Source organism: Narcine bancroftii, chromosome 11 (assembly GCF_036971445.1).
Source record: "Narcine bancroftii isolate sNarBan1 chromosome 11, sNarBan1.hap1, whole genome shotgun sequence".
Lineage (NCBI taxonomy): Eukaryota > Metazoa > Chordata > Chondrichthyes > Torpediniformes > Narcinidae > Narcine > Narcine bancroftii.
The window spans coordinates 94,323,343-94,335,532 of NC_091479.1; the positions used below are offsets into that span (position 1 = coordinate 94,323,343).

The 12,190-nt window shown below is 43.5% G+C and overlaps 1 protein-coding gene across 2 annotated transcripts in view; it reads left to right on the forward strand.

The window, feature by feature from the left end:
- Nucleotides 1-5,825: 5,825 nt before the first annotated feature.
- Nucleotides 5,826-12,190, forward strand: part of LOC138746153 (tetraspanin-8-like) — a 29,256-nt gene continuing 22,891 nt past the window's right edge. The window contains exon 1 of one of the 2 annotated variants that reach the window (XM_069904068.1): nt 5,826-6,050. In XM_069904068.1, the coding sequence (XP_069760169.1) occupies nt 5,991-6,050 (60 nt within the window). In that variant the 5' untranslated portion in view covers nt 5,826-5,990. Of the gene's footprint in view, nt 6,051-7,315; nt 7,361-12,190 lie in introns of those variants that run through there. The other variant, XM_069904069.1, reaches the window with a different exon arrangement.

Genomic DNA, 12,190 nt, shown 5'->3' on the forward strand with positions numbered 1-12,190 from the left:
AGCTTTCATAACACAGGATGTAAATTATATTTCGGAAACAGCTGTAAATTGGGAGTTGGAAGGAAGAGAGGAACTTAGTTAAAAACATGCCGAAATGCTGCAGGAACTCAGCTGGTCTTTCAGTGTCCATAGGAGACAAAGATATATTGCTGAGCCCTTCTTCAAGGAATAAGCAAAGAATATGCAGAATGAGGAAAAAACCCCCCCAGGAAATCTCAGAAGAGAGTCCGCACTGGGGGAGGAGTCCAGGGCAACAAAAGGTGTTAATTGGATATAAGGGGAAGCGGTGAGAATCGATTATGTCTGTTTGAAAGGAGACAGGGAAAAGGGAAAGAAGAGAGAGAGAGAGAGAGCTGGGGGGAGGCGACATAGGAAGAAGTAAAGGGGGGGTGTTAATGAATGCCAGAGAAGTCAATGTTAATGCCATTTGGTTGGAGGGTACCTAGGCGGAAGATGAGGTGCTGTTCCTCCAATTTGTCGGTGGTCTCAGCCTGGCAGTGCATGAGACCATGGACAGACATGTTAGCAAGGGAATGGAATGGGAAATTGAAATGGGTGGGCACTGGGAGATCTGTGCTATTGCGGCAGACAGAGCCGAAGTGTTCAACAAATCGATCTCCCAGTCTGTGCCCAGCCTCTCCAATGTAGAGAAGAGGAACACGGGAACATTTCAATCACTGGGGAAGTTGCACTGTGCAAGTTTTGGGTGCTCATTAAACAGGATCTTAAGCTCATGCAAAGTTAATATATCAGTTTAAATTTTGCAAAGTTCCTTAAATTTGGAAAATAGGAAAGATACCTCCTTCATTCAAAAAGGGATGCACACAATAAGCAGGAAACAAGGCTAATTAGCTTAACTATTTATTGGAATGATGTTAGAAGCTTTTCCTAAACAAAATAGCTGAAAATTTCATGGTTATCAGGCAAAGCCCGCAAGGTTTTGGGAAAAGAAAATTAGGTTTAACCAATTTATTAGAATTCTGTGAAGAGGAAATAAGAGTTGTGGCTACAGAGGAACCAGTGATTTTATTAGACATGGATTTTCAGAGGTATTTCATAAGATGATACTTTAAATGTCATAATGGAAAATGAATGGACATTGGAGATAACATACTGGCTTGAGGAGAAGAGTGGCTGCTTAATAGGAAACTACACAAGTTCATCTTTATCTGCAAATTCTAATGGTTGGTGTGCCACAGGGATCAATACTGGGGACTTAAACATTTACCATTTCTAAAAATAAAATTTGTTGAGTGTATTGTTTGTAATTTTGCTTATTTTACTGATGACCTAATCATAAGTAGGGGTGTGTTTAGAAAAGGAGATAAGGATGCTACAAACGGGCTAACTCTGTCAAATGAATAGTAACGATCTGGCAAATGGTTTATAATGTGGGGGGATAAAAGGGAAATTGTCTGTCATAAGGCAAATTAAGAAAGGAATTATTGAGAGGTTGAGATATGGAGGATCTGATGTCCTTAAGTGCAGTTTGCAAAAGGCTGGTTTGCAGGATGGCAAGTGAATAGGAGATCGAACAGAACATCATTTGCTTAGTGGTTCTCAATCTTTTTTTTCCCCACTTGCATACCACTTTAACTAATCCCTCACTGACCACAGAGCACCTATGGCATAGGATGCATCTGATAACTGTGTACAGTAGTTTGATGGAATACTCTTCACTTACCTATACTGAGCCAACAACTCTCCAGAGCTTATAAATATCCAAGACAAAGTGGCCTACTTAATTCAAGATTCAAGATTAATTTATTGCCATGTAATAAAACTGAAAATGTGATGTTACATGAAATATCCTTTAGTTGCTAACAGCAGAAATTGCCCAGAGCCCCATACAGCCAGAGAAGGAGAAGCAAAAGAGAATCCTCCCAGAGTCACTGAATGTCCAGGCCTTCACTTTCAGCGCTTCTGCAACCTTCGCAGCCCATCAGCCTTTAGTCCAATCCATCAGTAACCCAAGCTCCAGATGCACACCTCTGACCTGACACCCTCTCACGTCTTGGTTCCATCACCTGGCACCCCTTCAGCCAGTCTCCAGCTGTCCGCAGCCTGGTGTGAATCTCCCAACCACAGCAGCATCCTCTGTGAGTTCCTCGCCTCGAATTCCCAACAGCCTGCCTGGGTGGTACCCCATTATGTCCCAAAAATATTCATTTCCCTCTTCCAGTGGCTGCAGTGCATACAAAATGCAAGGCATTTAATCACTCTGGTTATCCCTACAACGAATCCCAACCACATGCATTGTGGCCCTAAGGACAATGGCAAAAGATGCATGTAAACACCCTCACCTATGGATTCGCAAGCTTCCCACTATCCTAAATTGTCCTTCTTTGAGTCAAAATCCTGGAACTCAGCAACGTATGAGCAATACTTCAGGAATAAACGATAGTTACTAAATTCTACGCCAAACCCAAAAGTAAATTTGAAAGAAATATTGGTGTCTTTAAAGCACTGGAAACAGTTTTAGAGGATTTATGTGGAATGGGTGTGTGTTCTAAAGAGAAAAGGTTGAACTTGTTAGGCTTGCAGCCAGTGGAATTTAGAAGAGTGAGAGGATGCTTGATTGAAAAGTATATGATCCTGATTAATCTTGAAAGGGTGAATAGGGGAATATTGCCCTGAGTGGGTAAATCTGGAGCAAGAGTTACTGTTGAAGAAAATGTTGCCCATTTTGGACAAAGATGTGAAATATTTTCGATTGGAGATTTTATCTCAGAAGGTGGTTGAAGAAGTCTTTGAATTTTCCACAGCAGAATACCAAGTTGGATGAAAGGTTATTGTGGGTCCACGTGATTGGAGTGTTCAGATTACAGTTAGATCTGCACCATTTTATTAAATGGCAGAGCAGGCTTGGTGGCTAACTGACCTATTCTTGCCCATGACTGAGTTGTTGCCTCATAGCTCCAGAGGTAGGGGTTCAAACCTGACTCCCACCTTCCAAATGCTTTCTGCACATTCTTCCTGTGTACAGTAGTTTGATGGAATACTCTGGATCCACTGGCTTCCATCCACAACCCAAAGACATGCAGATTGTCGGCTGCAAGGCAGCGGGAGTTATAGGATGAAGAGAGAATGTGATTCGGATTTCAGGTTTATTGTCAGAGAACATATCCGATCTGATAGTCTTTTTCTTGAGAGGGCGAGGCAAAACTGACCACTTATTGGCATTGCAAAATGTACACATGTAAACAAAAAAGGAAATAAACAAATGGATTGTGCAATACAGAGAGAGAAAGAAAAGCAATAAAGTTCAAAGGTAAGGCTCCTTAAATCAGTCTCTGATTGAGTTTGTTGTTGACAAGTCTGATGGTGGAGGGGGAGCAGCTGTTCCTGAACCTGCTGGTTCGAATCTTGTGGCACCTCTACCTCTTTCCTGATGGTAGCAGCGAGAACAGAGCTTGATGTGGTGATGTGGATCCTTGATGATTGCTGCTGCCTCTCCAACAGCAGTGTTCCCTGTGGATGCTCTCAATGGTGGAGAGGGTTTTGCTCACACCTTGAGGAAGTGCTTAGGCCCAAAACATGAGATATATAGTTTTACCTGCTATGGCGCCTCCAGCATTTCTTACAATCACAGTGTCTGCAGACTTTCATGTTTTACTCTATTAACATGCGTTGCCACTTGGCATTGGAGATCCCTCCATATCTCAATGTTCCCTATAATCCTGCCAGTTCCTGCACGCCTATCCCTTACATTAGATCTCTTATTTCTAACTGATCCCTTATCTTGCTGTATCCTTTGATCCTTCTTCATTATCCACAATTATTGTGGTTTGCAGACTTAGTAATCAGTCCAAATATATTTTAATCCAAACCGTTTATTTATAGCACAATAAAAGTCCCGGCCCTGACCCTTGATAAACACCAATGGTCACGAACCTCCAGTCAGAGAAACCTTCCTGCACCACTATCGACTGTCTTCTATGGCCAACCCAATTTTGAATTGAATCTACAAAGTCATAACAGATCCCATCTTCTGGATCATTCACGAGGGACCTTGTCAAATGCTCTCTAAAGTCCTTGAAGACAACATCCACTGCACTACCCTCACCAATCATCTTCTTGATCTCATAAAGCTTGATATGAAGGTGTGAAGGGTTTACTACTGCTAAGACTGCATCCTCCAATTTGATCGTGTTGAAAATGATGTTATGGAGCTGATGTGGAATGATGCATTAATGTGATCTGGTTATTTCATGGATCAAACGGAGAATTTCAATCCAGACTTGACCTCTTCAGTACTTTCTTGGCCCTCTTCTCATCTAAGAATTTCTAAAATCATTTAAATCTCCACTATGATTTTCCCCAAAAAAGGTCAATTACATCATCTTCATAAAACAAGACTTGCCCTGCACAAAGTGGTGATAACAATCCGAAATAAGCCTTTGCTTCTCCAATTGAAAGTAAACGATAATGACAACTCTGTACTTCATGAATGCAATACTATTAGTTGACTTTGGATCAATCACATTTGTTTGAGAATACTTAACAGAACAAGAAAAATAAATGGATTAATAAAAACTTGGGCAATAGATGGCCCACTTTGAATGGTCACATATTCATAGAACATGGAAGAAGTAGAGGGATAGGTCAATAAGTTTGCAGATGACACGAACGTTGGAAGTGTTGAGGATAGTGTAGAAGGTTGTCACAGGTGACAACAGGATAATGTTGCAGAATTGGACGGAAAGGTGACAGATGGAGTTCAGACAGGATAAACATGAATTGATGCATTTTGGAAGGTTAAATGTGAAGGCAGAGTACACGGTTAATGGCAGGATTCTTAACAGTGTGGAAGAACAAAGGACCTTGGAATCTAAATCCATAGATCTGGCAGGTTGATAGGGTAGTTAAGAAGGGCCTGTAATGTATCCACAATGTTATGTGGATCTGCAGAAACCTACTCAACAAACTAAACCTTCCCTACCTCACACCCATAACCTTCTATTTTTTTGCCCATCTAAGAGTCTTTTAAATGTCCCTATTGTACCAGCCTCCACCACCATCCCTAGCTATGCATTCCAGACGCCCACCACTCGGCGTAATGTGACAGAGTATTTAGAGGTGTTGGGAAGGATTATTAGAGCAGGTTGCACACAAACATTTTAAAACAAAGAATATTTGCAGGACTTTTGCAGAGTGCTTTTTCCCAAAAAGAGCAACAAAGTTGCAGCATACAGCTTGCCTGGGAGAGCATGTGATTTTTGCAGGCAGACAGAACAGTCTTGCTCTCAGAGAGGGAGGGTGTGAAAGGAGAGTGAGGAGACAGAAATCAGTTCCAGAAGGACAAAGCTGGCAAACTTTGGGAAGACTGCCTGGTCAAAAGGAGAAGACTGGCGGTCAGAAAGTTGACCTGAAAGAAGGAGGAATCTGTTGCGGATGTCCCCGAACAAAAGGAATCTCTCTCTGAAGACCAGCAAGAACTCTCCTGAGTGGTAGCCATTTGTCTGTTGAAGCATTTTATTAATGCTAACTTCTGTGCACAGGACAAGAATTGTCTACAACCAGCGAAATTGGATGGTGATCTGAAGAACTTATATAGACATTACACACACATGGGCAGTGAGAACGCTGCAAGACCATCCAAGACTCTCATATTTACGACGCCAAGATTTATTTATTGGCACCTGTGAGTTCTTTTGTGTGGGTGTTTTGCACCGGAGAACCGGTTGGGCTGGTGCAAACTTGACGAGTGCCAATCTCGTCGTAGTCGACAGACTGCAGGCATTTAAAACTCGAAGTCTTTGCCTATTGTTACTAAACGGCGGGAGGCAGTGAGGCAGGGGGCCGGGAGGCGGGAGGCGGGAGAGAAACTCAAACTCAAATGCGCAAATCCGACACAAGCCTCTGCAAGGGGGCGAGGAGCGCAGTGGCGGCTCGGCAGGGAGTGGCAGCGGGTGTGGGTTGGGCAGCCGGCAGCCGGCAGAAAGAGTCCCGAAGTTGGAGAGAGCGGTGCGAGCCGGAGACCGGGGACGATGGCTGGTGTTAACGCGTGCATCAAGTATTCTATGTTCTTCTTTAATTTCATATTTTGGGTGAGCTGTGAACTTTGCTGATGCTCGGGAATCGAAACGTTTTGCCGCTGCCAATTTCGGACGGGACGGGGACCCGGGACAGGACCGGGACGGGGACGGGACCGGGACCGGGACGGGGACGGGACCGGGACCGGGACGGGGACGGGACCGGGACCGGGACGGGGACGGGACCTGGTGGGTGGGGGAGGTCCGGATGTTTTGCTTCGCTCGCGTTGCGGAGCCCAGTTGCTAATTTCAGGGGCTCGCCCTCCTCAGCTTTGGGACAAGCGCAGTCTGCCTGCCGAGGGGATCCGAAGGACTGGGTAGGGCCGCCGCTGCTCACAGCGAGCAAACGTGTGCATTCGTGTTGTTGCCCGAAAAGTGCTGGAGAAACTCAGCAGGTCAACGCAGTCCCCCAGAGAAAGCAAAGGTGTCTGTAGCACTAACGCTAGCTTCCTCTCGACTCTGCCTGACCTGCTAGATTTCTCCAGTACTTTTGTGCATTGAACTACAATCTCCAAACTTTCTTGTTTAAAACTTTAAATCTTCTCCTGTGCAAAAAAAAAAATCCACCCAACTGTGCCTCCAAATATATTGAAACAGGCAACTGTACTTTGCTTTCTTGTTGAGTCCCTATTCGCCCTGGGGTGGGTGGGAGAGAGCCCTCAATCTTCTCCAAGTGGTTTTCATACTATTTTTCTGTTCACTTACATACCACTTTAAGCCATCCCTGACTAATCACAGAGTAGCCAAGGCGTAGGGAAGTAAAAGGTTGAGAACCACTCTTCTGAACCCAATTGCTACTGAAATATTTTGCAAGAGAAAAATTGGTCATTGGCCCATTTCCTTTCCGAGTTAAGAAACTGTGCAGCAAACAAGTCAATTGGGGATGGGTTTTAAACTTTTTCTTTCCACTCACATAGTAATCTCTAAGGATTGCTTAAAGTGGTATGTAAGTGGAAAGAAAAAGTTTGAAAACTCTCTTGTGCTCAGTTCTGGTCATCTCTTCATAGGAATGATGTGGAAGCTGTGGAGAGGGTCCAGAGGAGATTGACCGGGATGTTGCCTGGATTGGAAACTAAGGTTAGGACCTGATTGGAGTGAAGAAGGGTGAGAGGTGACTTAATAGATTCTTTTTTTTCCACAGCGGGAGTAGCAAACATCAGAGGATGTTTGTACAAAGTGAAGGGAGTAATGTTTAAGGGAGACATTGTGGGTGAGTTTGTTTTTGCACAGATGGTTGAAGATGCCGGGGATGGTGGTGAAGGCTGGAACAATTTAAGAGCCGCTTGGACAGGCACATGAATGAAATAAAAATAGAGGATTATGAGGTAGGAAGGACTTAGTTTATTTTTTGGTAGGAATATATAGGTCAGCACTATGTTCCCTCAAATCTTTAGGCTATGTCCCTGGTTCGAGTTGCACCCACCCACCATCGGAAGCATCTCCTGCCTATATCTTTCATATTTCACAATTTCCTTTTTATGTTTCTATAAGATGTCCTCAGCTCTCATTCTTCTGAAAATCTTGTCACATTTTTTCTGAAAATATGACTGAATTTTGTGGTCTCCATTTTAAAATGTAACAAAGGTCGCAGTGAATGCGTCTGTGCTATGTACTTGAATCATCGTGAAAGCTCAAACTATGCACAACATCGAAAAAAAGGAGTTTCCTGGAAAAGTTAAAGAAGGGATTGTGACAGATCTCAGTGGAGGGATTCGCTGCAAACTTTTCTGAAAGTTTACATATCTTAATAAACGTAGTGGGGATGTAGGTTAATTGGATATAAATTGGGCGGCATGGATTCGTGGGCTGAAATTACCTGTTACTGTGTTGTATTCCTTCGACAAGGCTATGTGAGAATTGGGTTTTTTTTGATAGATTGTTTGTACATGCAGCTTTTGTACACTGTTTTGCTAGACCAACATCACTTAATGAGGCCTTTGAACTGAACTGGCTACAGTAAAAGTCCCAAAATCCAGACTGCTCGGGGATTGGGTCTGTCTGGATTTTCGCCGATTCTTCGGATGCGCTTTTAAAATTCAAAATTAAAGTGAATAAAGAGATGAACAGGTAAATCCTGATAGGTTTTTAACTAAACATTTTTCATATAAAATGCAAAGGGGCAGTATGGTTGGCGTGGCGGTTTGCACAGCGCCTTTTCAGCACCTGTGATCGGGATAAGAGTTCAAATCCGGCGCTGTTTGTAAGGAGTTTGTACAGTTTCCCTGTGTCTTCATTGGTTTTCCCTGGGGTTCCAGTTACCCCCCACCATTTCAAACGTACTGGGGGTGTAGGTTAATTAGGTGTAAATTTGACGTCACGGACTCATGGGCTGAAATGACCTGTTATCATGCCGTATGTCTAAATTTAAATTTGTATTACATTTTTTTTACATTTCCACAACTTCCAGGCAGTCGCTTGTTGTTGCTGTGCATCTATGGTGCTTACACACGCAGACAAAAGCCCTTTAAATTTAAAGGGTTTGAGAGTTTTCCAGAAATCTGGATTCATGGGTGGTCTCCATTTTTGGCATCCTGATTTATATTTTTTGGACTTTTATACTGTACTGTCATGGCTTGACTTCAATGAATATTTAGGAAGGATCGTAGACGAGGGCACGTCCTTCGAGCCTGCACAATAGATTTTTTAGGTGGAGTGCATTGTGTGCTGTGCTGGCCCCACCCCTTATACCCGGGGTTTATCTGCCACGACCCAGCCTGCTAGGACAGTGACAACCAGGCCTTTAGGTCATGGGTGTTACGGCAGAGATTCCTTTTCCTAGATGGATGACTTGATGAGCCCCATCTGCCCAGGTTTGAAATCAGAGTTGGCCTTCTATTAGGCTGGCTGCCAACCAAGGCTAACAAGCCCAGCCTACCCATCCAGTTATATCACTGGATTCTCAGTCACGCCATAATGTAGCAAACTCAGTGAAAATGGGGGACACCAACAAAAAAGTGTTGCCACAGACGCAGTAATGTAGGAGAGGCCATTTGCAGAGGCCTCCTGCCTGGCAAGCCAGACAGTTGCCCTGCAGAAATCACTACGCTGAGAAAGGAGAGGCGATGTATTATGCATGCACTTTTCGTGGGTGAGTGGGGCATCAGGCCCAGACGACCCCCCCCCACCTGGATTCTGAACATGATAGCTTTCCAACAATTGGATGTATTTAGGCACCCTCTCATCTCATTCCTTTCAGCATTTCTTTCCCCCTTAAAAATAATTGTTGGAAATGGTCCACAAATGTCTTTTGCGCCCGTGACGTGCTCTGTCCTGGATTTGACAGTGGCAGTCAAGAAGGGTGCATGCCCAAGGAGAGAAGCTGCATGGGAACCATTTTACTCATCCCGATGCTTCTGATTGTACTTGAAAGTGAATTTGGAACCTCAGTAAACGACGATCCCAGTGGCATAATGTCAGCGTTAAATAGATATTCACTTCTGATGTTAAACCATCACGTTTTTCTCTCTGCTATATCAGTTTTCCTACATTTTAAATTTACGTTTTTTAATAATTAAGTTTTCAGCCTAAAATAAAAATTTGGGCCATACTTAAAAAAAAACTTTATTTAAAACTTTTAAAAGCAACATAAAATCAATAGCAAGAACAAAAAAAGGTTTTTTATATAATATAGTCAAACCCCCCTCTCCCCCCCCCCCCCCCCTCAGCCAGCCCCCTCAAGGGGACCCAAAACATATACTACTGAGGGAAATCAGGATGATGTTTCTATTGAATCCTTATCTATGTTAAATTTACCGGTTTTGGGGGAGGAAGAGGTAAAGGAATTGAAAGCTCCGTTTACAGATTTTGAGATTAAAGAAGCTATACAAGAGATGCCAAATGGAAAGTCGCCAGGCGATGACAGATTCTCGGTAGAATTTTATAAAGTGTTTAATGAAGATTTATCTTCTATATATGGACGTGTTGCAACAAATAACTGAAAATCACATTACCGGAATCTTGTTCAAGTGAGATAATTACATTGATTCCAAAGAAAGATAGAGATCCATTGAATGTAGCTTCGTACTGACCAACTTATTTATTAAATGTGGATTATAAAATAGTGGCTAAAGTATTGGCAAATAGACTTGCTAAATATTTGCCTCAGTTGGTACATACAGATCAAACAAGTTTTATTAAGAATAGATGTGCGTCTGATAGTATTCTTAGATTGCTAACGTTGATCAATGCATTGAGACAGCATCCCAACCAACCAATGGTGATTTGGGCCATACTTGAACTTAGAATTAAAACAAGAACAAATGGAAGTAAAGAGGAGGAAGGGACTACTCCGCTCCACAAACCTGCCCCACCTGTAATGCAAAAATAAGGATCTTCCAGTGGCCATCCAGTTCAATTCTGTGCCCCTTTCCTGCACCACGACAGTCCATGGCCTACTTCACTGCCAATACAAGGCCACCTGTAAATTGGAGTAGCAACATCTAATACTATATCTGGGCCCTCTCCAACTGGATGGCATTAACATTGCCTTCTCTGGTTTCCGCTAGCCTGTTTCACCTCTTCCCCGTCCTTCTGCCTCCTTTCCTGCAGCTCTCCACCCCTTACCTCCATTCACGGAGCCAGTCCCCCTCACTTTGTTTGCGGGTGTACCCTCTTTCCCCCCCCCCACCTATCTACCTCTTGCTGTGGGCTTCAGCTCCTCCCCTGACACTTCCTGCCCCCTCCCCCCACCATTTTATTCAAGTCCCTGTCTATATTTTGCTCATACCTTCATGAAGGGTTCAAACCCAAATATTTGGTTCTGCATCTTTATCTTTACAATATAAAGGACACTGTTTGATCTGCTGAGTTTCTCCAGTATTGTGTTTTTTTTTACTCAATCAAAGTGTCCTCAGACTTTTGTTTTATTCCACTTGCAATGTGGGTGATGCAGCAGACCTTGCTTCTGTGGCAGTTCTCATTTATTCAAAAATGTATCAGCTTTTTTAAAATGTCCCCAAGATCTCCATAACGATTCAGTAGAATTTGTCATATGTACTATATTTGAATCGGTAACTCCATTATCTGTAGTGTTAGCTCCCATAATTAGCTTGCAGACAGGTCAGATGAAACATGCTTATCAGACAGAACTGAAGGTAGAGTTGGTCAATTGGATGCGAAGCTATGAAGGTTTTAGTACAGTTGTGGCTACACCCTCCAGTTTGATTGTGTTGCAAATGATCTGTTACGGAGTTGATGTGGAAGCCTTGCAATTATTAAAAAGCACTTGGAATGCTGCACCAATGAATTAACATGACCTGAGTGCTTTTTGCAGGCATGGTTATTTAATAACTGCATCAAGTGTAGCATTCTTAACTCTGACTTGATTGCTCCAGTTGTTTCAAATTTAAATTTAGTCATGCAGCAGGTTAACCTGCCATTTCAGTTTAAGAGCCTTCTTCTTTGGCTTGGCTTCGCGGACGAAGATTTATGGAGGGGGTAAATGTCCACGTCAGCTGCAGGCTCATTTGTGGCTGACAAGTCCGATGCGGGACAGGCAGACACGGTTGCAGGGGAAAATTGGTTGGTTGGGGTTGGGTGTTGGGTTTTTCCTCCTTTGCCTTTTGTCAGTGAGGTGGGCTCTGCGGTCTTCTTCAAAGGAGGTTGCTGCCCGCCAAACTGTGAGGCGCCAAGATGCATGGTTTGAGGCGATATCAGCCCACTGGCGGTGGTCAATGTGGCAGGCACCAAGAGATTTCTTTAGGCAGTCCTTGTACCTTTTCTTTGGTGCACCTCTGTCACGGTGGCCAGTGGAGAGCTCGCCATATAACACGATTTAAGAGCCCATGCTGCATAATTACACCTGATTGACCTATAGCCCCCAGTAGGTGACCGTGGGAGGAAACCGGGGCCCCCGGGGAAAACCCATGCAGATGCAGGGAGCGTGGGATTTGAGCCCTGGTCCCAATTGCTGGTGCTGGAAAGGTGTTGCGCTAATGGTTATGTCAACCGTCCCATCTCTAAGCTGATCTCATATCCACTAATTTCTCCGTTCATTTAAATCTACACTATGATATTACAAAAAATTTGCTCTTGTTTACTGACTGTTCTTATGAATCTAATTTGATTCCCATTGGATAGTCCTCCAGGATCTCAAATAGTGTCCACCTCTTTGATTCATAGCATTGTACAACATGGAAACTGGCCCTTTGGATTAA